This window comes from Corvus cornix, chromosome 26, assembly GCF_000738735.6.
Source record: "Corvus cornix cornix isolate S_Up_H32 chromosome 26, ASM73873v5, whole genome shotgun sequence".
Classification (NCBI taxonomy): domain Eukaryota; kingdom Metazoa; phylum Chordata; class Aves; order Passeriformes; family Corvidae; genus Corvus; species Corvus cornix.
Window position 1 is genome coordinate 5,034,204 of NC_046354.1, and position 25,043 is coordinate 5,059,246.

The 25,043-nt window shown below is 59.6% G+C and overlaps 1 protein-coding gene across 5 annotated transcripts in view; it reads left to right on the forward strand.

Annotated features, from left to right (window-relative positions):
- Window positions 1-25,043, forward strand: part of KIF21B (kinesin family member 21B) — a 47,936-nt gene that overhangs the window by 3,568 nt on the left and 19,325 nt on the right. For all 5 annotated transcript variants that reach the window (XR_005603657.1, XM_039565286.1, XM_039565289.1 and 2 more), the window contains exons 2-20: window positions 11,794-12,016; window positions 12,366-12,548; window positions 14,822-14,971; window positions 15,201-15,335; window positions 15,666-15,833; window positions 16,320-16,435; window positions 16,990-17,185; window positions 18,136-18,325; window positions 18,430-18,493; window positions 19,309-19,533; window positions 19,779-19,860; window positions 20,337-20,454; window positions 21,659-21,850; window positions 22,419-22,618; window positions 22,773-22,880; window positions 23,274-23,342; window positions 23,732-23,961; window positions 24,366-24,513; window positions 24,612-24,806. Coding sequence is in view for 4 of the 5 variants with exons in the window: in XM_039565286.1 (XP_039421220.1) it covers window positions 11,794-12,016; window positions 12,366-12,548; window positions 14,822-14,971; window positions 15,201-15,335; window positions 15,666-15,833; window positions 16,320-16,435; window positions 16,990-17,185; window positions 18,136-18,325; window positions 18,430-18,493; window positions 19,309-19,533; window positions 19,779-19,860; window positions 20,337-20,454; window positions 21,659-21,850; window positions 22,419-22,618; window positions 22,773-22,880; window positions 23,274-23,342; window positions 23,732-23,961; window positions 24,366-24,513; window positions 24,612-24,806 (2,992 nt within the window). In the remaining variant the exon portion in view is untranslated. The remainder of the gene's footprint in view (window positions 1-11,793; window positions 12,017-12,365; window positions 12,549-14,821; window positions 14,972-15,200; window positions 15,336-15,665; window positions 15,834-16,319; window positions 16,436-16,989; window positions 17,186-18,135; window positions 18,326-18,429; window positions 18,494-19,308; window positions 19,534-19,778; window positions 19,861-20,336; window positions 20,455-21,658; window positions 21,851-22,418; window positions 22,619-22,772; window positions 22,881-23,273; window positions 23,343-23,731; window positions 23,962-24,365; window positions 24,514-24,611; window positions 24,807-25,043) is intronic.

Here is a 25,043-nt window from a genome sequence, read left to right on the forward strand (position 1 = left end):
ACCATTAAACTCCTTGGCTGGAGGCCTGAGTGGCCTGGCTGGCTGCAGAGCTGCTCCCTGAGGGCACCTCCAAACTGGCAGGCTCATCGGAGAGAGACAGGGGCATCCCCTGTGCCAGAGCTGCCCCTGGCACTGAGCATGCCTGGCCCACTGCAGAGACGCAGGAAACGGAGCTTGTGAAATTGGGGAAGGAAGTTGAGTCGTATTTCAAGTTTATTTAAACTCTGCAACCTCCAGTGCTCTGCTGCTCTCGCAGACGCCCCTGCTGCGATGCTCTGTGGTCCACGCCAACATCCCGCTGCTGGCTCATGCCTCGGGGAGTGACTCCCAGCTCCTCCTCGGAGTCCCCCCTCCCCTCATCATCGGGCACCCCTGGGAGTGCTTCGGCCAAGTGGCTGAGCTGGCAAAGGCCTGGTGGTGGGATCAGCTGGGCTCCAGCCCTGCCAGGGTCCTGGCATCTCTACTGCCACACGGCTGGGGCTCTCTGCCTGCTGGGATGCTTTCTGTGAATCCAAAGTGTCTGGAACCAGCTGGGGTCAGTCCCCGAGGAAGTGAAGTTGTAGCCCTTCCACATCAGCTCTCTGGGATGGATTTGGGTCCAGCTGGAAAGGTGGTATGAACCCAACTCGTGCCAGCGTCTGTGCTGCCCAAGGGCTCCAGTGGGGAGAGGGAGGCTGCAGCCCTGGTACCTGCTGCCCACCGTCACCTGCTGCTGCTGCTGTAGCTTGGAGCCCCTTTGTGTGGTCCTGGGGGGCACTGTCTCCTGCCAGCTTTGCTGGTGTGGGGCTGGCTTTGCTCAGCTGTCACAGGGCCGTGCAGGGAGAGATAAGGCAATCAATTCTACCCCAAGGCATGGGATGTGACTGTCTCCTGGAGGGGGAGGGGTAGGGAAGGGGAAGGGGGAGGGGAGCAGCCCATCCTGGTGTTGGGCACAGCCCTGGGGTGCTCTGTCTCCCGTCTGCAGGGTCAGGGGGCAGCCCTGATCCCCGGAAGGAAAGATCTCAGGAGGCTGCTGTATCCTCAGGGTGCTGGGCTGGCAGACCACCGGTGTGGGCACCCCAGCCCCTTTCTCTCCACCCTTTGCGCCTACTGAGGGCAACTCAGCCCTGGCAGCGGCCCCTGCCCCATTCTGTGACTGTTTTGCTGCTGGGCTGAACCCACCCAGAGGAGCTGCTGCTCTTTGCTTTCGCTTTGTGGGTTCCCAGCCTGCTGTGGCTCGGGGCTGCTGTTCAGAGAGCGGCGAGGCAGCGGCTGCCCAGCCTGGAGGGAGGTGTCGGGGACCGCGGAGGGCAGGGACTGCCCGGGCTCTGGGGCAGTGCTGAGCCCAGGTGTGTGGGTGCAGGGCGTTCTGTGCCTGGCTTCAATCAGGCTCTCAATCGGCTTTTACAGCGGAAATGTCAGAAAGGGGATGGGGACGGTGCGAGGGGGGAGCAGGGCTGCGCCCCGCGGTCCCGCCGGATGCGCCATCGCCCACAGCAAAGCTGCTTGGGGAGGCTTTTGGTGCCTGCACACATCACCCATCGGCAGGGGATTTAACTGAGCACCGTGGAGCCTCAGGAGCTTGGGAGGCCAGGGCCTCCCAAGGATCAGCCAGAGGACGGAGCCAGCTGCTGCCTCAGCAGTGAAATTGGAGGCAGGAGAAAATTGCGGATGAAGCCCCAAACAAAGCTGTCAGGAACATGGCTCCTGGCCCCAGGAGAGGGAAGGTGATAGCCCCTGCGAGCCCGACGTGAACCACGGAGCCAGGCCTGGCCAGTGGCTGTACTGCTGTTCCCGCTGGGGGTGGGGGGCTGGCCCCGGTGGTCCCACAGGGCTATTTCCTGCTGGAGGCTGTCAAAACACTCCGTGCCACTGGTTAAACAGCCGCCAGATTTGGGATGTGGTGGATTGTGAGGGCAGCTGCCGCTGGGATCTGCTGCAGGAGATCAGTCTGCAGGGGGTGACTCTGCACCCTGGTCAGCTGCTGATGGGTTTTACTTTGCCTTGGTGGAAGGGACAGTGACTGGCCACCTGCCCACCACCCCTTCCCTCTCTGGGCAGAGCAGGAGCCGGTCCAGTGCTGCCCTGGTACGTGCTTGTGTCCCCACTGGCACCGCACTGCTGTGTGAGTGGAGGCTGCCTCACCTTGCCTGGAGTCTGTCCCTTTCCATACGGATGCCGTACAGTCATTACCCCCATTGCCAAGTGAGGCTTCAGAGCCGGGCCCGAGGACCTGGGGATTCCAGTGCAGTCCCTTTCCCTGCTCTGCAGCTCCTTGGAGCCTGACGTGGGTGGGGATGATTTCTTGTCACAGCTTGCTGTAGTGGAGCCTGGTGCCAAGCTCCCCGTCCATGGTCCACCTGCCCCATGTAACTGTGTGGGGCTGTGGACACCTTCCTGCCCACTGCCCATGCCCAAATTTGGCAGAGCGAGGTGTCTCCATCCCTGCTCTGGTCTGGGATGCTGGCTGATGCTGGCAGGGAGCGGAACTGCTGCTTCTCCTCTTCCTCTAAGCCTTCAAGCATTGAGTTCCCTGGCCCAACGTTGCAGGGCTGGAAAGCACAACCCAGCCCCTCCATGGGGGAGGGGGTCTCTGGGTCCGTGGTGCTGAGGTCTCTGCTCATCCATTATCTCAGGCTGCACCTCCCTGAGGGAGACATTAGGTCAAAACATTCCCTGTTCCTTGCCCAGGTGAGGGACTGGGTTTGCTCCTGGGTGCTTCACAGCATCCCCATCCTGCTGGCCAAGGGCTTGGCATTTATTTGTATTTTGGGGAGGGGTTGGAGAGGCATCCCTTTTGTGCCATCTACTCCTGCATCTTGTGGGCAAGACAAGCAAATTTGCTCTGGCGTTCCCCGTGGGCTGTGGTATCTTCTGCCAAGGTCAGGTTGTTGTTTCCCAGTGGCAGTCAGAGTGCACTGGGGGCTGCCAGCGTGCTGGCTTTAGGGCAGCCTGATCTCCAGTATGGGCACACCATACTGGTACTGGGGTGGAAGTGGGACGTGGGGACCTTGCAGGGGCACCTGGGGAAGGGCGAGATCCTGTGGATGTGATTCACTGACTTGGGAGGAAATGGGAGCCTCAGTACTGGGGTGCAGAGCTGGGTGGGGAAATGTGTCTGTCTGTCTCCACAGGGATGTCTGTGCTTCGCAGGATCAGGCTGATGGCCGATCAGGCCCAGGGTCTACCGGTGAACAATGGTTTCCTTTTAACTCCCTGTTAATTGCTGATACTGCTGCTGAGCCAGTGGTTTTGGGGCCGTTCCTGCATGGCTGGAGGGGAGTGGGGGCCCTGCTGGGGCATGTGTCACATCGTGTGTGCTGTCACACGTGTGTTTCCCACCCCACCTGGGGTCTTGTGACACTGCACCGCTTTACAGGTGACTGTCCTGGGTCTGTTGTTTGCAAACATCCTCGTGGGAGGAGCTGGAGGTATCATCAGTCACTTATGGGGCTGAAGGTGGAGTCCAGGGAGATCCCAAACTGGGCTGGCTCCTGCTCCCCTCTGGGCTGAGCAGAGAACGATCCCATGCATCCCCTGGCCCCTGCTGGTCCATGCCTGCTGCCAAGGGCTGGGTGTCCCCAGTGCTGGCCTGTGCAGGCAGCACATCCCTGCGCCACGATGGGTTCAGCGCAGAGCAGATGGTGCAGCTCAGAGCCTCGTGCTCCTGCCAGAGCTAATGAGCAGCACATGCTGCCTGCCAGGGCCTGATTTAAAGGTTTCCCTAAGCCTGGGAAAGTCTGGAGTGGTAGGATTAGGGGGAGCCCCGGGGGGCTCTGGGGTCCAAGGCAGCGGGGCTTGCCCTGCAGGGGAGCAGGCTGGGTGGCATTGGGATGGCTTCCTTGGGGGATGGATGTGGTGTGGAGGCATGTCCCCCCTTTGAGCTGTGCCCAGTGGGCCTCTGGGTGCACCCCAGCTCTATGGGGTGTCCCCAGGCTGCCCAGTGCTGATCCAGTCGTGCTGGCTGTGGCACCCCCTGCCTCGGTAGGGTCTGATGGGGACACAGTGGCATGGGGGGCTCTGTGCTGTGCTTGCTTCTGCTGGGAGGTGCCTGGCTTTATCTCTTAATTGGACCATTTGCTGACCAGACCTGGCAGTCTCTGGGGAGCCTGATTCAATTTTCTCTGATTGCTGAGCCACTTCCCTGCCGTGGTAATTAAATGCTGAACTTTGTCTTGGTTTGTGTCCAATATAACCTGTGTGCAGAGAGCCAGCCCTTGGCAGCCAGCGCTCCCCCGGGCCCCCATGCTCAGGGGGAATGGGGCTGGGAGATCCTTCCCCAGGCAAGGGGGAAGATTCCCCCATGGGATCTGGGCCTGGGGAGCCACTGGTGAGGGCAGGCAGCCCCAGGCATGCTTGCTGTGTTGGCCTGGAGATGTGGGAAAACCTGGAGAACGTTGTTCTGATCCTGCCCTGGGGAGCTGCTTGGCCAAGCTGAGTGCCCCCCACACTGCCGTGCTGCACCCCATGTGCCACACCCCACCTCACCTGCTGGGTCTGTGGTGCCTGGGCTGTCCAAGACCCATGAGATGTCCTGGGAGAGCATCAGAGGATGTGAGAGCTGCTCCTCCTGGCTGACCTGGGCTGCTTGGTGGGATTGACAGGGCAGCAGCAAAGTGTGGGGGGCAGGCTTGGGGCAGAGGAGAGTGAGGTGCACGGGGAGCTGTGTGCAGGGCTGGGCTGCTGGGCTGGTGCTGCTGCAGCTCTGAGCTGGGGAGGCTGGAGGGAGCCAGTGGCAGAGGGAGCAGAGATGGGGCATGGGAGGAGTGGGGATGGGAGCAGGGCAAGCAGAGGGGATGTGGGCGTGCGAGTGGGATGAGTGCAGGGTCGTGTGGGGAGGGGAAATGGGGTGAAGGCAGATGATGTGGGGAGTGGGGTGAGCACAGGTGATGTGGGAACAGAGAAGGGAGCAGAATGTGTGCAGGCAGTGCGGGGAGAAGAGCCAGGTGCTGTCTGGGCTTGCCCAGCCCAGCTGCTCTGACAGGCTCACAGAGCTGGGCTGTGCCCTGGTGGGGTCTGCCAGCTCCAGCCTCTGCCAGCCCACGGCAGCTGGTGCCTGTGGCTGGGTGAGGGGCAGTGCTTCCCCAGCATCGCAGTGGGCAGCCTTGCCCCTCTGCAGGCAAAGTGGACAAGAGGTCGTGGCTATGAGCATCTGAGGCCTGGCACAGAGAGGGAAAGTCCCATGGAGCTCTTCCACCCATCACTCTCCAGCTCTCTGGCTCTGCTCCCTGGGCAGCCAGCCCTTCCTGGCTGGGCAGCCTCCTTGGGAGGGAAGAGGAACAGCTCTTTGTAGGGTTTGCAGGCGGCTTGCAGAGAGGTCTCAGAGGGACAGGAACTCTTTGTGACCCCCCCAGTCTGTGAGCAGCTGCCCTACAGACCCCTGACAGAGCTGGGAAATGTTGGAGGGTGTGTGTGCTCAGGTTCCCTGGAAGGTGCAACAGCCCCTGTGTGATGTGGGTGATCCTGGGTGATGGGTCTGGGTCCCTCTGTCTCTGTGCCAGGGCAGCTGTGTCCCAGCAGGATGGCATGGCCTGGCATGATGCCTTTTCCTGGTCTTAAAATCAAGAGGCATACACGGTTAGAAGGGGAAAAGGGATTTTACCTTGGTATTTATTTTTAAGGATCCTTAGGTGCACACATCCAGGTCATGTGCATCGAGATGCACCCCGCCGAGTCTGTCTCTGTGTCTCTGTCCCCCTCCCCTCCCAACATTGGGTATAACATTATAGATTTTACTAATTAGCAGATCTATCAAAGATTCCCCAATGAGAGGCTCAAGTGAGCCCCCCCTCCCCAAGGAGCCTTCCCCTGGATGGTTCTATCTTGGTTTACAGAGTGTGTTCTGGAGAGGACCTTGGGGTCTGGGGCACACTGATCCCTAGCTACGAAGCTTCTAAAATGTTGAGTCTCTTAGGTTGACAAACAAGGCCAAGAATGTAGGGAAAAAGCACTGAGAGTACAGAAGTTGTAAAAAGGTATAACAGGGGTATAAAAGAAAAGGCAAAAATCTTCATGGCATCAGCATGTGCCCACAGGCAGTTTGGTGGGATGCGGCTGTCGTGGCTCTGGCTCTGTGCTGGAGGGCTGTGGGAGGGTGCTGCCATGGCTTTGGCAAAGTGCTGGGGGCCAAGGATGCTCCGAGCCCCTTGGGGCTGCCATGGTGGTGGGCTGGGAGACAGGAAGGTGAGGCAGTTGGGTGAGGAGGACATGAACCCAGCAGTCCCCATCAGCCAAACTGTGCTGTCCCGTGCGAGGAGACAGCCTCCCTTCGGAGTGCAGGAGGCTGGTGGTGTGTGCAGCCCTGCAGTGGGGACACTGGCTGTGCCTGGTGTGGTCAACCCCATCCCCTGGCCTCTTGTAGGGCTTGAGATGCTGGGATGGGCAGCTCCCTCCCCGGGAGGCTGTGCCTGCTGCGATCAGGGACCCCAGGCTGACCCTGCCTGTGGAGCTGCCTCACAGTGCCCACCTGGCACTTGGCTCCCAGCCCCTCCTCCGCTCCCCCAGGCCTGGCACAGGGCAGCGGTGCAGAACAGCTCACCCTTTGTGCCTGCCGAAGCTCCTGCCCCTCAGCTCCTGCTCCTCGGGGTGCAGGACCCGCTCCCCGCCCTCTTCCCAGATGCTCGGTCTCCCTGGCAGCTCAGCCATGGAGACAGCGCTTTCAGAGCCTGCCAGCCTGGCAGGGATGGGAAGGGGAGCAGTGGAGACGCTCCAGCCGAGGTCCCCTTTGTGTGTGTCCCTGTGTGGCTGCGGCTCTCCTGGCACGCACAGCACAGCTCGTGCTGATGGCTGTGGATGCTGAGGCTGGATCAGGCTCCTGCTGAGATGCCCAGCGGGAGCTGCTGGCTGGGGAGGGATTTTCTGCACCCCCACCTGCTCCTCTGTGTGCTCATCCATCCACCTCCTGCCTGGGGGACGGGGTGCCTGGGAAGGTTTTCCTGGCAGGAGCATTTGGCTGGGAGCGTGCAGCTCTGTCCTGGCTCTCCATTCCTTGTCACCGTCCCTTCGGGGGGAGCTGAGGGGGTGGGGGTTGGTGTGGTCCTGCTGGCTCTCTCCTTCCTGGGGTGCTGCCTGTGCTGAGGCCAGTGTGTTCATGTGGGCGGGAGGGAGATGAGCACTGAGCACCTTGCTGGCCTCAGGACAGGCTGTATCCTCCCCACAGCCACTTAGGGCACAAGTGGTCACCAGTGCCAGTGTGGGGCTGGCTGGGCACGGACTGGCTGGGAGAGCTGGGGCTTGGGTCACTCCTGCCAAGCTGGAGGGTGGAAGGCAGCACCCCACTGGTTAATTAACTGCTGGTTAATTTTGGCTGTGCTTGGCAGCGAGGTTCCTAAGGGCCACATAACCACAGGAGCCTGTGCCATGGACCCTCAGGAGGGCAGCAAGGCTCTCGGTGGGTGTCCCAGTCCTGTAGGCCAGGGCACCCCAATGCGTTTGGCTCTGCTGTGGGTCCCATTGGTTGGCACAAGCTGTGCTCAGGGCTGGGGGCTCATGTCTGGGTGCGGAGCAGGTTGGCTGGCGGGTGAGGGAGCATCTCCATCACTCACAGGTTTGACCCTGACAGCATCACACCCAGTTCTTCTGGACCTATGAACAGACAGCATGTGGCCAGGATCTTCTTTGGTGTGGCAGGGACAAGGAGTGCCAGAACACACTCAGATGGTGACTTTATGGCCACCAAAGTTGCTCATCTGTGGGAGAACATGGGAAGCTGAGGCAGAGGATGGCAGCACTGCAACCTCCCACAGTGTCACCAGCAGGGGTTGAGAACAGGGCCAAGGAGAGAGCCCGGGCTGGCTCTGTAGGTGGTTGTCATGTTTGGCTGGAAAGCTGCTGGCAGGAAAGGACCTGGGGGATGCTGGTCAGTGGTGGCTGAACATGAGCCCAGGTGTGCCCAGGTGGCCAAGAAGGTGACCTGGCTTGTACCAGCCTTAGGACTCATCCCTCTGAGCTGGGCACTGCTGAGGCACCTCCATTCCTGAGGGCAGCCTTGGAACCCTCACAAGAAAGAGATTGAGGGGCTGGAGAAGGGGCATGTCCAGAGAAGGGAGTGGGGCTAGAAAAGGGTCTGGAGCACCGGGAGGGACTGAGGGAACTGGGGGGGGCTCAGCCTGGAGAAAAGGAGGGTCAGAGGGGACCTTCTTGCTCTCTATAACTCCCTGACAGGAGCATGGAGCCAGGTTGAGCTCTGCTCCCAGGTAAAAAGTGACAGGACAAGAGGAAACGGCCTCAAGTTGTCCTGGGGAGGTTTAGGTTGGATATAGGGAAAAATTTCTTCCCTGAAAGGGTGGTCAGGCACAGGGTGCCCAGGGCAGTGGTGGAGTCGCCATCCCTGAGAGTGTCCAAAAGATGTGTGGGTGTGGCACCAGGGGACGTGGGTTAGTGGTGAGTATGGCAGAGCTGGGGGAATGGTTGGACTCAATGATCTTCGAGAACTTTTTCAACCTAAACAATTCCATGATTCCATGTTTGGAGGAGGTGTCATGGTGCCTGGGCATGACTTGGAACTACATGTGAACACCTCCCTAACCCAACCAGAGTCTCATGTTGCCCAGTGCCCAGCCTGGTGGGCTTCCTGAGAGGGCAGGGGTGCCACACTCTGGTACAGGAGAGCTGGGCCAGTTGCACACTGGGGAGCAGGAGGAGCAGCTGCACTGGCCTAGAGAAACCCTCTGAGATGTCTCCTGGTGGCCACATAAGACCCCCATGATGCTTTGTGATGTCTCTGTGCTTTCCCACACGAGTTTTGGCAGCTGGTGCCTGTCCTTGCTCTCTTGCTCCACTCATCCCACTCTCATAGCAGAGTCTGTAGTATTTGTCCACCAGCTGGCAGCAGCTCCCAGGGACATCCCTGGGTGATGCTCGGGCAATTGCCTGAAGAGCAAGACCTTCTTGGGGGGGTTCCTGCATCTCCCATGCCTCTCACGCTGGGGAGCCAGGACAGGATGGCATGGGGGAGCACTCCGGGTATTGGCACACTGGGTCCTCTCCAGCCTCACAGGTCCCCTGGCTGGGAGAGCCAGGGTGAGGAATGGGTCTCTTGGGTGCTTGGAGCTGGTTGGGCAGTGAGGTTTGGGGAATGGGAGTGGGGCAGATGTTGGTGTATGGACACTGGAACAGCCCAGCATGGCCAGGCTCAAAGTGAGTTCCTAAATGCCCTGTGGAAAATTCATGTGTGCACACCCCTCCAGTGCTGCTTCTCATGCTGCTGCAAACCCCCCTTGCAGGTATTTAACCCTCTGGAGGGAGTGGAGGGAGAGTGGAGAGACAAAGAAATACTTTGCTGAAAACCTGCTCTCTTTTCTCCTGACAGGAAAAAAATTCCCAAACGTATTGTAGCTCCAGTTGGTTCCTCTGCCCATTCCCTGGGGCCGCAGTTGCTGTGCATGTCTAGGGTGGGGATGGGGGAAGCACATCATCTTGTTCCAAAAGTAATTAAAGTCAGGGATAATTTTTCTGGAGGAGGGTGGAACCCTGGGAAGGCGACAGGAATGAGTCTGGGACTGAGCACATCAGAAGCTGCTTTTTATTGTGGCTGCTGAGCTAAATATATCCACAGAGGCACAGAGCTGTTCCCATGCCTCTGCTGTGAGGGGGTGAGGGGGTGCCTGTGCACTGCCTGCCCTGCCAGGGACACCCTGTGCCCCCAAACACAGCCCAGGGGTTGGGCCCTCCTGGGCTTTGTGTGCCACTGGCTGGGTGGGTGAGGAGTGGTGACTCAGGCGTGGAGCTGTGCCAGGGCAGGGTCAGGCTGGAGATCAGGGAAAGGTTCTTTCCCCGAGGGTGCTGGGCACTGCCCAGGCTCCCCAGGGAATGAATGGGCACAGCCCCAAGGCTGCCAGAGCTCCAGGAGCGTTTGGACAGCACTGCCAGGGATGCCCAGGGTGGGATTTGGGGCTGTCTGCAGGGCCAGGGGTTGGACTGGGTGATCCTGGTGGGTCCTTTCCAGCTCAGGAGATTCCATGATTCTGAGTCCCAATCCACACAGCAGCTGCTCAGGTCTCGATGTGGCTTGCCAGGGATGTGGTTTGAAGGAATTAATAGCTGTGTTTATGGAGCACCCGGGGACGAGAGCTGTGCAGTCATTAGCACTAATGAGAACTATTTGCATGGTGCTTGGCTCCAGACTCCTTTCTCCATGAGTCCCCTGGGAGCCCCCAGCTTCCTGCAGCCAGTGCATCCACTGACAGCCCTGAAGAGGAGCAGTGTCAGTGCAGGTCCAGCTGCTCCGCTCCCACGTTCTCGGGCAGGGGCTGAGTGCCGTGGGTGGGATGCGATGGGTGGCTCACGCTCTCTGCCCAAGCCAGGAGCCAGCGCAACCTCGCCTGTCGCGATCCCATCGTCGAGTCCATGGCTGGGGACAGCTGTTGGGCTGGGCAGGGGTTTGGTTCAAATGGTGGGGACTGTCTCATCATGTGTCTGCATTTTGCATTTCAAGCCTTTGTAGCTGCGGTTTGATGTGTCTGCGTCGGCAGCGAGCGGGGCTGTGCTGTGGCCTGGCTGCCTGACTGTGCCCCGGTCCCTGACGGGGCTGCTGCGATGCCATGGCCTGTGCCCAGCCCCTCTTTGATGCCATGGCCCGTGTCTGTGCCCAGCCCCTCTTTGATGCCATGGCCCGTGTCTGTGCCCAGCCCTGCTGCGATGCTGTGATCCATGTCTGTGCCCAGCCCCTCTGCGATCCCATGGCCCGAGTCTGTGCCCAGCCCCTCTGCGATCCCATGGCCCGAGTCTGTGCCCAGCCCTGCTGTGATCCCATGGCCCGTGTCTGTGCCCAGCCCTGCTGTGATCCCATGGCCCGTGTCTGTGCCCAGCCCCTCTTTGATGCCATGGCCCGTGTCTGTGCCTGCCGGGGGCATCGGGGTGCATGAGCCAGCACAGGCGTGGGGGCTGCCTGGCCTGGGCTGATGGTCCGGGGGCAGTTTTGGGTGCAGGCTGTGTGTTGCTACCAGCTCTGTGCCCAGCCCTGCCTGTCACCTCAGGAGTGGAGGTGTCTGCTGGTAGTTCTGGGATGTGTCAATCTCTGTTCTCAGCTACAAAGAGGTCAGGGTGATGGCTGGCTGCAGGAGCTGAGGCTTCCCCTGCCCTGTATGCTCCATGTTGCAGGCAGAGGTGCTGCCCGTGCCCTGCCTGCATGAGCCATGTTTCCAGCAGAGATTGGAGAATGTCCTGAGCTGGAGGGGACCCACAAGGTTCACTGATTCCAACCCCTGGCCCTGCACAGACACCCCAACAATCCCACCCTGGGCATCCCTGGGAGCGGTGTCCAAACACTCCTGGAGCTCTGGCAGCCTCGGGGCTGTGCCCATTCCCTGGGGAGCCTGGGCAGTGCCCAGCACCCTCTGGGGGAAGAACCTTTCCCTGATCTCCAGCCTGACCCTCCCCTGGCACAGCTCCAGCTGTTACACTGGGTCCTGTCCCTGTCACAGAGAGCAGAGATTGGAGCTGCTCCTTGTGGGGAAGCTGCAGAGCTCGATAAGGTCTGACCTCATGGTGCTTTTATCCAGTCTGAACAAGCCAAGTGACCTCAGCTGCTTCTCATATGGTTCCTCAAGGCCCTTCGCTGTTCTCCTGTCCCTCCTTTGGACACTCCCTAATACCTTTATGTCTTTCTTACACTGCAGTGCCCAAAACTGCACACAGCGCTCAAGGTGAGGCTGTGCCAGTGCAGAGCAGTGGGGAACAGTCTTTTGCCTCCAGTTGTGCTGGACTAGACACACTCTAGGACACGGCACCCAGCATGGGCTGTGCTCGCATCCTCAGGACCAGACTGGTGTCCCTCAAGGCTGGGCTGCCCTCAGCCTGCTTCTCTTCCCATAGGATCCGTCCGCAGCTGCCCAAAGAGAAGATAGAGGGATGTCACATCTGTACCTCAGTGACACCTGGCGAGCCCCAGGTGCTGCTGGGCAAGGACAAGGCCTTCACCTATGACTTTGTCTTTGACCTGGACACATGGCAGGAGCGGATCTACACAACCTGTATGGGGAAGCTCATCGAGGGCTGCTTCGAGGGCTACAATGCCACTGTGCTGGCCTACGGGCAGGTACAGGCCCTGCCCGCTCTGAGGGCTCTGCCCCCAGTGTTGGGCTCTCCAGCAGCACTGGGGATACTGGGAGGGCACCTGCAGAGGTTAAGGAAGGTGCAGGGTGTGTGAGATCCTGGGTATGGAGAGAACAGAGCTGCCCCTGGTTGGGTGAGAGCTGGGGGCAGGGGTGGCACTGGGTGGGAAGAGGCAGGGCTGGGATGGGAATGTGGGAGCTGATGTGTTGCTGGGGGTCACGGTGGCTCAGTGAGGGTGTTTGGGGAGCCTAAAGGAGCAGGGGGAGAATGTGGGGTGCATTGAGCTGAGCCTGGGAGGGCCCAATCAGCTGCCTCTCTCTGTCTCTGCACAGACTGGCGCAGGGAAGACGTACACCATGGGCACTGGCTTCGACATGAGCATCTCCGAGGAGGAGCAGGGCATCATCCCGCGGGCCATCAGCCACCTCTTCAGCGGCATCGAGGAGCGCAAGCGAGCGGCCCAGAGCCAGGGCGTGGCAGCACCTGAGTTCAAAGTCAGCGCCCAGTTCCTGGAGGTGGGTGGTGGGAGGTCTGGGGGACACCCTGCCCCGTCCTTGCTCCTCTCCCATGCTTTGGGTGCCTTGAGATCTCCGTGCCCTGACTGCTTCCCGACAGAGCTGGAGCCCTCAGTGGGCATGGGACTGGGGATGTGTGCTGGTGCCGTGGAGACTCAAAGCACCTCGATGTTGTTGGCCTCACGATGGCTGCAAACTGGGTGGAGGGAGCTCCCACCATGGGAAGGGTCTTATGGCTTGGTCCCCTGGTGATCCAGGGGCTCTGGGCTGTCTTGCCCCTGTTTGAGGTCAAGGATAGCGGGATACCTGCTACCTTGGACCAGAGTTGCCAGTGAAACAGGAAGAGGAGAAGGTGCCACTCTTGGTGGGGTTGTGAGAAGGACTGTGCTATTTTCCATGTCCTTTGTTGCATCTCTGACGTTGAGAATGCATCCTCTCCTGCCTCTGTCCTGGCTTCTCCTATTCAAAAGCCCCTTCTGTTAACGGCTTCATTCCCTGGAGAAGTTTGTCCTGGGAAGCCCATGGACCTCGTGTGTTGGCAGCGTTTTTCTTGGGGTTGCTCCTGGGCTGAAAGAGCCAAGAGATGCAGGTGGGAACTGGTTGAAGGCCCCAGTGAGAAAGCACAGGGTGATGTTGAGCAAAGCTGAGCTCCCAAGCAAGCTTCATCTGGTTGAGGTTGTGACCTGGGATGTGCCCAGAGGAGATGGGCAGGGAGGGACCCCGTGCTGTGATCTCGCCTCCAGGTGGCTTTCTTGGCCATCACATCTTGGTGTCTTCAGATGCTGATGGCTTGGAGAGGGCCCAAAGTCACCTCCTTGCTGGGGAAATCCTTCCCACTTATGTCTCCATCTGCAGAGCCCCTGTTAGCTCCTGTGGTGCTGTTGCGTCCTCCCATTCCCATCACTTGGCCTAGCCAAGCTCCTGGTTGCCTTCCCAATTGTGCTCAGCTCATGGGGCTTCTCTTCAGGGATCCTGTGTGCTGGGATGGAAATGGGGGCAGTTTCCTGCCTGTCCTGAAGTCCTGCATGGATAAAGCAGCACATGGCCTCATCAGCCACTGGTCACCAACCCTCCTGTCCTGGCAGGGGCACAGGACTTGTTCTGGCTGATCCCTGTCTTGTGACTGTGCTCCTGGGAGCAGGCTCTGGGAGGTTTAAACCTTTGAGGAGCCTGGTGGCACCTGGGGCAGCCAGGGATGGATTAGCCTGATCCGTTCTGCTGGCCAGGCACCTGCAGTCCTCGGGTGACCCAGCACTCTGCACTGGGGTGGCGGTACAAGAGGGTGACATGGAATGGTGATAGTGGGGGGACAGATGGGCAGGAGTGTCCCTCCACCCCCAGCTGAGAGAGGATGCTGCAGAGTTGAGATAAGGATGGAGTCAGCTCTGGGGCAGCAGGGTTTTCCTGCTTGTTCAGCACTCCCTGGTCCCCCTTATCCCCTTTCCACTTGACAGATGACTTCAAGGAGCTGTGATGAGAGGGGTTTCACTGGCTCCTATGGCCAGGTGAGCCAGGAAGGTCAGGGGGATGTGTAGCTCCTGGGTGTCTGCTCAGTGGATAGGCCAGGGAGTGGACAGGGTTGGGCTGTGGAAACCAACCCAGACTGAAGCTCAGAGCTTTGCATGGCGGGTTCTGGAGCCCCAGTCTGGTGAGGAGTGGCTAAGGGAACTGTGGGGCTCAGCCTGGAGAAGAGGAGGCTCAGGGAGGACCTTCTCTCTCTCTACAGCTTCCTGACAGGAGGGTGGGGGGCCAAGCGGGGGTTGAGCTCTGCTCCCAGGGAACAGGGACAGGACAAGAGGAAACGGCCTCAAGCTGTGCCAGTTGAGGTTTAGATTGGATATTAGGAAAAATTTCTTCCCTGAAAGGGTGGTCTGGCATTGGCACAGGGTGCCCAGGGCAGTGCTGTAGCCACCACCCCTGGAAATGTCCAAAAGATGTGTGGGTGTGGCACCTGGGGACATGGGTTAGTGATTAACATGGCAGTGCTGGGGTAAATGGTTGGAGTTGATGATCTTAGAGGCCTTTTCCAGTCTGAAGGGTTCCATGACTCTGTGCATCATCTCCTCTCTGCATGCACATGCTTGTGCCTCCTCTCCTACACCTGCACACACCCTAGCTCCCTGCTCAGCCTTGCACACGCGTGTGAGCACACGAGCATCCCCAGCTGTGGGGGGAGTGGCAGCAGGGTGCCAGAGGGCAGCTCCTGCCAGTGCCAGGCTTGAGCAGCCTCGTGCTTCTTCTGCTCACCCCACGCCCACTGCTGCCCCGCTCAGCTCTACAACGAGGAGATCCTGGACCTGTTCGACAGCACCCGCGACCCTGATGCGCGGCACCGCAAATCCAACATCAAAATCCACGAGGATGCCAGCGGAAGCATCTACACCACGGGGGTCACGTCACGCCTCATCAGCTCCCAGGATGAGGTGGGTGCAGGGGGGGCAGACACAAAGCAGGGGTGGCAGCTGGCTGCCCCTGGCCAGGGATGTGCTACGTGGGGACAGCTTGGTGGGGGGAGATCTCTCCCAGGATGGGACGGTGCAGTCCTGGGGGTGTTCTGGAAAAGGTCAGTGTGCCCACTGAGCTGCACAGGGTCTGTCCTGACTCACCAGAAGGGTGCTTTAAGGTTTCCTTCCCTGCCTGGTGTCATTGTAGCTGATCCAGTGCCTAAAACAAGGAGCTCTTTCCCGCACCACTGCCAGCACCCAGATGAACGTGCAGAGCTCCCGGTCCCATGCCATCTTCACCATTCACCTGTGCCAGACGAGAGTGTGTGCCCGCCCAGAGCTGGTGAGATGTGGTCCTGCCTCATGGCCAGGCTGTTCCTGGGTTCCATATCCAGGTGATGCATGAAGTTCCCTTGGGAAGGGGAGAGGGTTTGAAGTCTGGTGAAGAGAAGCAGGGATTTTTCTGTCTTCTTTCCAGTCATGGCCAGCATTAGGATTTAATGGGAGCTGAGGGTGGCTCAGAGCAAGCTGCTCTTGGGATCCTGTCCCCATCTCTGAGGGGCTGGATACGGAGGGGGAATGCTCAGACTCTCATTGACATCTGAGTGAAGCCAGGGGAGCTTCTGCCTGCTCCAGTCTGGGGTGGTGACCCCTCGTGTGTCCCTGGCTGCAGGTGAATGGGGAGGTGAGCAGCCTTCTGGATGGATCCCAACCCGCCACTGAGTACGAGACCTTGACAGCCAAGTTTCACTTCGTGGACCTGGCTGGCTCGGAGAGGCTGAAGCGGACGGGTGCCACTGGCGAGAGGGCAAAGGAAGGGATCTCCATCAACTGCGGGCTGGTACGGCACCAGGCTGCACGGGGTAGGGCCAGTGGCAAGGCAAGGCCTGCCAGGGAAAGCCTGTGACACTTCTGGGTCTTGCTCGGAGCTACCATGGGCTGTTGGGGTGCTGCTGTCTTGGCTGGGGTTCGTGCTGCCCGTGCCTGATGGCAGGAGTGTGCACAGTGCCAGCGGTGAGAGCACAGCTCTGCTGCCGAAGGAGACGTGTGCTGTGGGGAGGGGTGCAGCTGGGCACAGTGGTGCAGGTCCCAAAAGGGTGAGATCTGCTAATCAGAGCTACAAAACCAACCCTGGGGCTTGATGCTGCTTCTCAGTGCAGCATGGGAGAGAGGCACAGCCCAGGCTAAGGGAAGACCAGTGCCTGCCCCTTGTGCAACCCAAACCTGTGCTGCAGTGTGTGCCCCAGGCCTGACGTGCTGGCTACCTGGCAGCTGTATCCTCAGCCAGGGCTGAATCTGGGGGGGGGGCTTCCCTCTGTGTTGGTAGCTGGCCTTGGGGAATGTCATCAGTGCCCTCGGAGACCAGAGCAAGAAGGTTGTGCACGTGCCCTACCGCGACTCCAAGCTCACCCGCCTGCTGCAGGACTCCCTCGGGGGCAACAGGTAAGGGGGTCCCAGGTGGGGGCTGAGCTTGGGGTGAGGGCTGCTGGGGCTGTCCCTCTGCAGATGGGGCTGAGGGGCTCTGGAGCTGTGTAGGAGCTGTCTCAGGGCTCCAGGGGCTGCTCGGTGGGGAAGGGATGCCTTCTCCCAGGCACGGCATGACTTTGCAGATGTAAAGATTGTGGCTCCTCACCAGCCTTAGGTGCAATTAGCAGCTTTGGCAGAATCAGGTGGTGCAAAACCCTCCTGAGCCCTCGCAGATCTGGGACTTGGCAAGTGGTTGTGCCCAGCATGGGACTGAATTCCCTGCCTCTCCTGCAGAGAGGGAGGCACTGAGGGAGGGCTGCCTTTGCTCAGCGCTGTGTGATGTGCTTGAGGGGTCCTGTGAGTTCTCTGGCCCTGGGAGGGATGAACCCAGTTCGTAGCTTGTTTTAAAACACAGAAGGGCCCAGGATGGGTGTCTGGGGCGTGTGTTCTGTGCCGGCTCCTGGGTTTCCACCTGCTGGGTTGCCGAACAGCGCAGGGACTTTCTCTCACCCTGCCCTTGCACCCCCAAGCCAAACCATCATGATCGCCTGCGTGAGCCCCTCTGACCGGGATTTCATGGAGACCCTGAACACGCTCAAGTACGCGAACCGGGCCCGCAACATCAAGAACAAAGTGGTGGTGAACCAGGACAAGACGAGCCAGCAGATCAGCGCCTTGCGGGCTGAGATCGCCCGGCTGCAGATGGAGCTGATGGAGTACAAGGCAGTGAGTGGCCCCGTGTCCTGCTGTGACCCTGGCCAGCAAGGGAACCCCGTGCAGCCAGCTGTTCACTGCCCCCCAATGGGATGGGGGAGAGAATTCCAAGAGGAGCAGGGAGAAAACTTGTTGGCTCAGATACAGTTTAAGAAGTAAAGCAAGCCAAGGAACTCACTGCCCATGTCCCATCACAGGGAGGTGTTCAGCCATCCCCAGCCCAGCAGGGCTCTGTCAAGTGTAACAGTGACTCGGGACAGCACTGCAGGCACCCCCTGTTTCTTCTTCCTACCTCCAGCTTTATATGCTGAGCATGACATCCCATGGTTTGGGATATCCCTGTGGTGAGTGGGGGACAGCTGTCCTGGATGTGTTCCCCCAGCTCCTTGTGCACCCCTGGCCCAACGCTGGTGGGTCAGGGTGAGGGGCAGAACAGCCCCTGGTGCTGTGCAAGCCCTGCTCAGCATGAGCTAAATCATCCCTGTGGGATCAGTGCTGTTTTCAGCACAGATCCCAGACACAGCACCATGCAAAGCTGCTGGGAGGAAAATTAGCTCCACCAAAGGCAAACCCAGCTGATGGAGTGACCCTGGTGAGGAGGCAGAGATGGATGCAGAAAGCCCCCTCCTTGTGTTTGAATTGGGGCAGGGTTAGTGGGACAGACCCTCCTGCCTCCCATCTCCTGCCCCTCTGCATAGGAGTCACTGCTAGGAGGAGTCAGGAGGCTTAAGAAACAGGGTCCCAGCTCCTGCCTGTCAAGGCGGGACCTTGGCCAGGTTTTGGGGGTGGTAAGGCAGGGAGAAGCCCTGAAGCATCTCTCACCCTCTGCCTGCTCAGCTCGGACTTCCCTGGTCCCTCGGTTTGTCCCTGCTTTCATGTCTGGGCTTGCCCCAGGGCTGCAGTGCTGGGTCTCCGTGTCCCAGCTTGCCCTGCACTCAGGGCCTTCCCTCCTGTCCCCACAGGGCAAGCGGGTGATCGGGGAGGATGGCGCAGAGGGCTACAGTGACCTGTTCCGTGAGAACGCCATGCTGCAGAAGGAGAACAGCGCCCTGCGCATGAGGGTGAAGGCCATGCAGGAGGCCATCGATGCCATCAACAGCAGGGTCACCTACCTCATGAGCCAGGAGGCCAACCTGATGCTGGCCAAAGCAGGTGAGGCTGGGCTGGTGTGTGGCATGGTGGGTCAGCCCAGGCAGCAGCTGGGACGGGGGCTGTGGTACAGCTGTGCCTGCCTCCATCCCCCTGTGCCTCTGCAGGTGATGGCAACGAAGCCATCGGCACCCTCATCCAGAACTACATCCGTGAGATTGAGGAGCTGAGGTGAGTGGGCACACTGGGGTCCTGGTGCCAGGGGCTGGGGCTGGGTGGCTCACACAGCTCAGTGCCTCCAGCGTTGCTGGGGTGAACTGTAAGCCTCGTGGAACAGCAGCTGCTGGCACTGCTGCTATACAGTGTTGAAGGAGGCCCGGCCTTGGTGCCAGGCAGTGCTTTGGCCATTGTTGTCCTTGGTGTGGGCACTGATAGAGGGGGAGGTCCTGTTTGGAGTGCCTGGGGTCTTCCAGGGACTGCTGCCTCCCAAAGTTGGGTCCATCCCAGTCTCTTGCACGATCCTGGTACCCTGTCTGGCAGCATTGTGGCTTTCTGAGCCATCATTAGCGGGAATGGCTTAGTAGTGACTCTGTCCCTGGCTGACACCATCCAAGCACATCATGGTCAGTCTGTAGAAGACTCTGGGGAGATCTTAGAGCCCCTTCCACTGCCTAAAGGAGGCTTATGAGAAAGAGGGAGAGTGCTGGATTTTTTTTTTACATGGACAGATAGTGATAGGACAAGGGGGAATGGCTTTAAACTAAAAGTGGAGAGATTTAGGTTAGAAGTTAGGAAGAAATTCTCCTCTGTGAGAGTGGTGAGGCAATGGTACAGTTGTGGTTATCCCATCCCTGCAAGTGGGTGGAGCTTGGAGCAACCTGGTCTAGTGGAAGGTGTCCCTGCCCACAGCAGGGCTGTGGAATGAGGCGAGATTTAAGGTCCCCTCCAACCCAATTTATTCTGTGATTCTCAACTCAGGCAAGATCCCCCCCTCTAGGGGCAGTGGGATGGCCCCTCTTTGACTACTCCCTGTTTCCACTCCCTAGGACAAAGCTCCTGGAGAGCGAGTCCATGAACGAGTCCCTGCGCCGCAGCCTCTCGCGCGTCTCTGCCCGGCCCCCCTACTCCATGGGCTCCTCGCCGGCCGCTGGCCTGGCTGGTCTGTGCAGCCCCGCGGCCCCGCTGGAGACAGAGGCCTCTGATGTCCTCCGAAGGGCCAAGCAGGACCTGGAGCGCCTGAAAAAGAAGGAGCGGCGGCAGCAGAGGAAGAGGTGACGGCGGCTGCTGCTGGGGAGGGGGAGCTGAGCGCCGGTCTGTCCCTGTGGGGTTGGGTATGCTGCTTCCCCGCACGCCTGGGCTCCCCTCCCAGCCCTGCCTTGCCCTTGGTCTCCTTTTCACCCATCACATAATTCCAGAGGCTCTTTTCCCCAAAAGCAGCAGGGAGGGTGGTCCCGGCAGAAGCTGTTTCTGGCCTCTCCCATGCTGGGACTCACCAGGCCCCCTCTGCTCCCCCCAGCCCAGAGAAGGAGGCGTTTAAGAAGCGGCAGAAGCTGCAGCAGGACAACGGGGAGGAGACGGATGAGAACGAGGTCGAAGAGGTGAGTGGGCATCGTGCTCACACTGCGGGGCTGCCTGGGTGTGGAGCACTGTAATTGCCACACGTGGGACAGGGACCAAGCTGGGCCTGGCCCTGAAGTGGCCTGGAAGGGTCATTTTGCTGAGGACTCTGTGCTGGAGCAGGGGGAAGTTGGATACTCCCCAGCCAGCCCTGCTGTAGGAGTCCACATTTTTGGGGGCTTGGTTTCAATCAGCAGAGATGAAGAGGGGTCAGGCTGCTCAGCTGGGAAGGGATGGATGCAAGAATGGATGGGTCAAATTGCTGCTCCTCTCAATGGTGTGTGCTGGGGGTCCAGAAATGGTGCTGCAGCCCCTGGGCATCCTGTGTGGGAGGCTGGGTACCACTTGTGTGGCTGTGGCTCATTGCTGTAGGGTGAGCTCAGGTTTGAGGGAGGGAGAAGCTGTGGGGAGAGGGACAGGCCCTCCTGCTCGCTGAGATTAGGCACTCATTTTGTAGGAGGAGGAAGAACAGGATGAGAGTGGCTGTGAGGAAGAGGATGGGCGCGAGGATGAAGATGAGGACTCGGGCAGTGAAGAGAGCCTGGTGGACTCAGACTCGGATGCAGAGGAGAAGGGTAAAGTGCAGATCTGCACGCAGCTGTGGGCATGGGGGGGCATTTGCTGGTATCTCTGGCAATGAGCTCTGCTCTCTTGGCAAGACAGAGTTCACCAAAACACCCCAGCCACGTCTGCCCTGTGGGACTTGCAAGAGCCCCAGGGTTGCTGCAGTGCTCTTTGGGGTGCTGCTGCTCCCCAGCAGCGTGGGCTGCCATCAGCCGCTCTGCCCTCTTGTCTCGGTTTTGAAAGACAGGTGTCTGCTAAGGAAGGCAGAGGCCCCCCTTGAAGTGGCAGATATAACCCCTTTTCCCTCCAAGTTATTATATTTTGAAATCAAGGGCCTTTAGGCAAAGATGTGGGAAATAGGAATAACAGTTCTTTACTCTATATATATATGTATATAACCAGTCAAACAAAACAACAACAACTATGGCAGTAACAGCAATCACAAACCCAGTCCCAGCCTTCTCGGCTGTCAGGCCCTTTCCCCTCGGGTGCAGTTCCGCTCGCAGCCGGCAGGGGCGCTGGCGGCTCCCGGTGAGCAGGGCAGGTGCGATGGTTCCCCCGCGGCTGCAGGGGGCGCTCCGGAGCGAGCTCGGGGAGCACGCGGCACCGGTGCCCTGGGATCCCGGGAAGGGATGGAACAAAGGCTTCACAAACCCCTGGGCAGCTGATCCCGGGCTCTCGGGAACGGCAGGCTGGAACGGCAGGGACGAACGCAAATCCCGGGTGGCAGACGAGATGTATCCAGATGGGAGAACCCCACGGAGGCCCAGGCAGGCAGGGCGAGCAGGGCTACAGCGTAGCGAAAGCTCGAAGCAGCAGCGGAGCAGGGCAGCCACAGCTCGGTCTCCAGCAGGGCAGGGAAAGCGGCTTTTGGGGTCCCGGCGTTGTTTCCAGCAGGAAGAAAGAACGGCCAAAAAGAAAGAAGCAGCAGCTCCTTTCTCTGCAGCTTCTCTCTCTGGACGCTCAGAGCGAACTGACCCCACACCCCGGTGTAGACAAAGGAGTAGCCAGGCCCGCCCCACTCCCCTTTTTGTCTTTCTTAAGTACAGCTATTTGTCCCCTAGCAACATGCATATGGGAGAAAATTCCTTTAACAGGAAAAAAAACTAAGACTAAACTAAAACCCCAACACTTCTCTGTGTGCTGTGACTCAGTGGGGCCATGGAAGTGATGCTCCCCCATCCCTCCCAGCCTGACTTTCTCCTCTGCCTCCAGCTGTGAATTTCCAGGCCGACCTGGCAGATCTGACCTGTGAGATTGAGATCAAGCAGAAGCTGATTGATGAGCTGGAGAACAGCCAGCGGCGTTTGCAGACCCTCAAGCACCAGTATGAGGAGAAGCTGATCCTACTGCAGAACAAGATTCGGGACACGCAGCTGGAGCGGGACCGGGTCCTGCAAAACCTCAGTGAGAACCGCCTCACCCGTGGGATCCCATCCCCAGTTCCAGCTTGAGCCCAGCTAACTCTAAGTCAAAGCATCCACCCCTGGCTCTGGTAGAGCTTTGTCATCCCCCTGCCTCTACTTGAATCCCTGGCACCCCCAAGGCTCTGCTTGTTTTGCCATGGGAGCAGCATCAGTCAGCTGCACAGCTCTGGACCCTGCTGCTGCTGGAGAAGGATGGCGAGGCAAAGCCTCTCCCAGCCTGGAGCACCACTTCATGAGCTGTGGGGACTCCTGGGGAAACTGAGGGGCTGAGGGGCAAAAGACCCAGTGGCATGGCTGATCTCCAGGCTTAAATAGCGTCACCCATATATGTGGCTGTGGGTCTCAGTCTGCAGCTCTGCTCAGCCCAGCCGCTGTGTCTTCTCTCTGTGCTGAGCTCCTCCAGTGGGTATTCCCAGGCAGACCCCAGGTCACAATGGGGTGAGGGCGGCTCTGATGGGACAGGGAGGGACACAGTGCCTGGTGCCTCCAGGCAGGGTACGTGGGTGCAGGAGGATCCTGGGGTGCATGGCCCTCTCCTCACCCGCCAGGCACCATGGAGTGCTACACGGAGGAAAAAGCCAACAAGATCAAAGCAGACTATGAGAAGCGGCTGAAGGAGATGAACCGGGACCTGCAGAAGCTCCAGGCGGCCCAGAAGGAGCATGCTCGCCTGCTCAAGAACCAGTCCCGCTATGAGCGGGAGCTGCGGAAGCTGCAGGCAGAAGTGGCTGAGATGAAGAAGGCAAAGGTACCTGGATGCTCCAGGGCAGGGAGGAATCACCTGGACGAGCCCGGCTCTCCGCTTGGAGCAATGTTCCCCGCTCTGGTGGCAAGTGCAGAGCGTGTCCGCTGGGCGGGTGGGTGCCCCAGGGCAGTGGCACACACGGGACCCTCCGTTGCAGGTGGCGCTGATGAAGCAGATGCGGGAGGAGCAGCAGCGGAGGCGGCTGGCGGAGACCAAGAGGAACCGGGAGATCGCGCAGCTCAAGAAGGAGCAGCGCCGGCAGGAGGTGAGAGCCTGGCTGGCCACATGCTGCCCATGGCCCCGTGCAGGGGCTGGCCTGGCTGGGGACGGGGTGTTTGTCCTGCTCTGGCACTCCAGGGGCTCACAGGTACCTCGAAGCTCGGTGCCCTGCTGCGCTCGTGGCCTCCCTGGAGCCTGCACAGTCCTAGCAGAGCACAGCTGGGTGAACGGTTCCCAAAGGCTTCCCACAGCTCCTGTTGCAGTTGTGGGGGAGGCTGTGGGAGGGGGGATGTCCAACCAGAGCCAGCTCAAGGCTGGGAGCCTGCTCGTTGTTAGAATCAGGAGTGAGACTCTGCCAAAGGGAGCACTGGGACTGCGACCACCACTGGAGTGTTTGGACTGGACCTCAGGGGTGTCTTTTTCTTTCTCACTCGTGCAGTTCCAGATCAGGGCTCTGGAATCTCAGAAGCGGCAGCAGGAAATAGTGCTGCGGAGGAAAACACAGGAGGTGAGGAAAGGGGGTTTCCTCCACATAGCCCCCAGCTCCCATGGACGTCTGGGCCCCAGTGCTTGGCTTAGAGAAATCCCATTCTCCAGACAGGGCTGGCTTTGGGAATGAGGTTCCCAAAAGGACAGGAGGGGGTTTTATGGCTCAGGAACTGGGTGTGAAATGGCTGTAGGCAGCAGCAGAATTCCCCGTGCTGAGCAGCAGAGCCTGGGGGCAGGGGTGGGCTGTGAGGGAGGAGAGGGAAACCCATGAGGCACAAATGTCCCTGGGCTTTGGGTCTACAGAGCTGCCACTCTCAGACCTGTGGGGACCTGGGGGTGATGCCAATGGGTTTAGGCTGGCTGGGGCTGCCCAGCTGACACCCTCTCTTCTGTCCTTGCTCCGGGCAGGTGTCAGCTCTGCGCCGCCTGGCCAAGCCCATGTCAGACCGGGTGGCGGGCAGGATGGGCCAGAAGCCGGCCATGCTGGACTCAGGCGCAGAGGTCTCGGCCAGCACCACCTCCTCTGAGCCCGAGTCTGGCGCTCGCTCCGTCTCCACCATCGTGCGCCAGTGGAACAGGAAAATCAACAACTTCCTGGGAGACCCCTCGTCCTCCATTAATGGGGCCCGGCCTGCCAGGTCAGGGCAGGGGCTGGGTGGTAGGGGGTGAGACATCCCAGGGACCCCCATGCCTGGCTTTTGGCTGGTGGCAGAGGTTGAAGGGTGGCTTCTTAGTGTCCACTTGACCCATATTAAATCAGTGACCCTGGGATAAGCTGTGCTGGCAGAGTGTGACTGTCACCTGGGCTTGAGCCCAAAGCTGGCCTTCCACGAGGATTAAATGCCGTGGCACAAACCCTGCTGGACTCATCTCTTGTCCCACTTTGCTAGGAGGAAACGGAAAAGTTGGGCAATGTGGAAACAACACAGATGCATCCTCTGTTTCTGGCCAGCCAGATCCCAGATATCTTCCTGGGGCAATCCCAGCTCTCCAGCACGGTGTGGCCATCTGCCCATATGCCTCTTCTTCCCTCTGGCTGTAGGAAGAAGTTCCCCAAGAAGGGGACGAGCCAGACCTTCAGCAAAGCTGCCCGTCTCAAATGGCAGTCGCTGGAGCGGCGCATCTTTGACATTGTAATGCAGAGAATGACCATCGTCAACCTGGAGGCAGACATGGAGAGGCTCATCAAGGTGGCTGTGGCACTGGGGACGGAGAGGGCTGGGTGGTGGGTGTGGGACAGGGAGATGGCCACGTGGGCAGTGCTGATCCCCCTTCCCTTTTCCCCCAGAAACGCGAGGAGCTGTCACTGCTGCAGGAGGCGTTGCTGGGCAAGCGAGCAAAGCTGCAGGCAGAGAGCCCCAAGGAGCAGAAGGGGCTGCAAGAGCTGAACGAGGAGATTGAGGTGCTAGGGGCCAACATTGACTACATCAACGACAGCATTTCGGACTGCCAGGCCACCATCATGCAGATTGAGGAGACCAAGGTGGGCAGTGGGACTGGGTCTGGCTGGCAGGGAGAAAGTGAGAGCATCCCTCTGTGGAAAGAGCATCCTTGGGCACAGCCAGTTGGGGCTGGGCTCTGGTCAGAGGACCCAGAGTCCTCTGAGCTGTGTCACACTTGGTGGGGCTTCACCCACAGTCACTTCTCATTAGGTGATTAATTACAGAGACGAGTTCTGGCAGGTCCTTGCATGTCCATAGACAGGCTGCTGGTGTCCCAC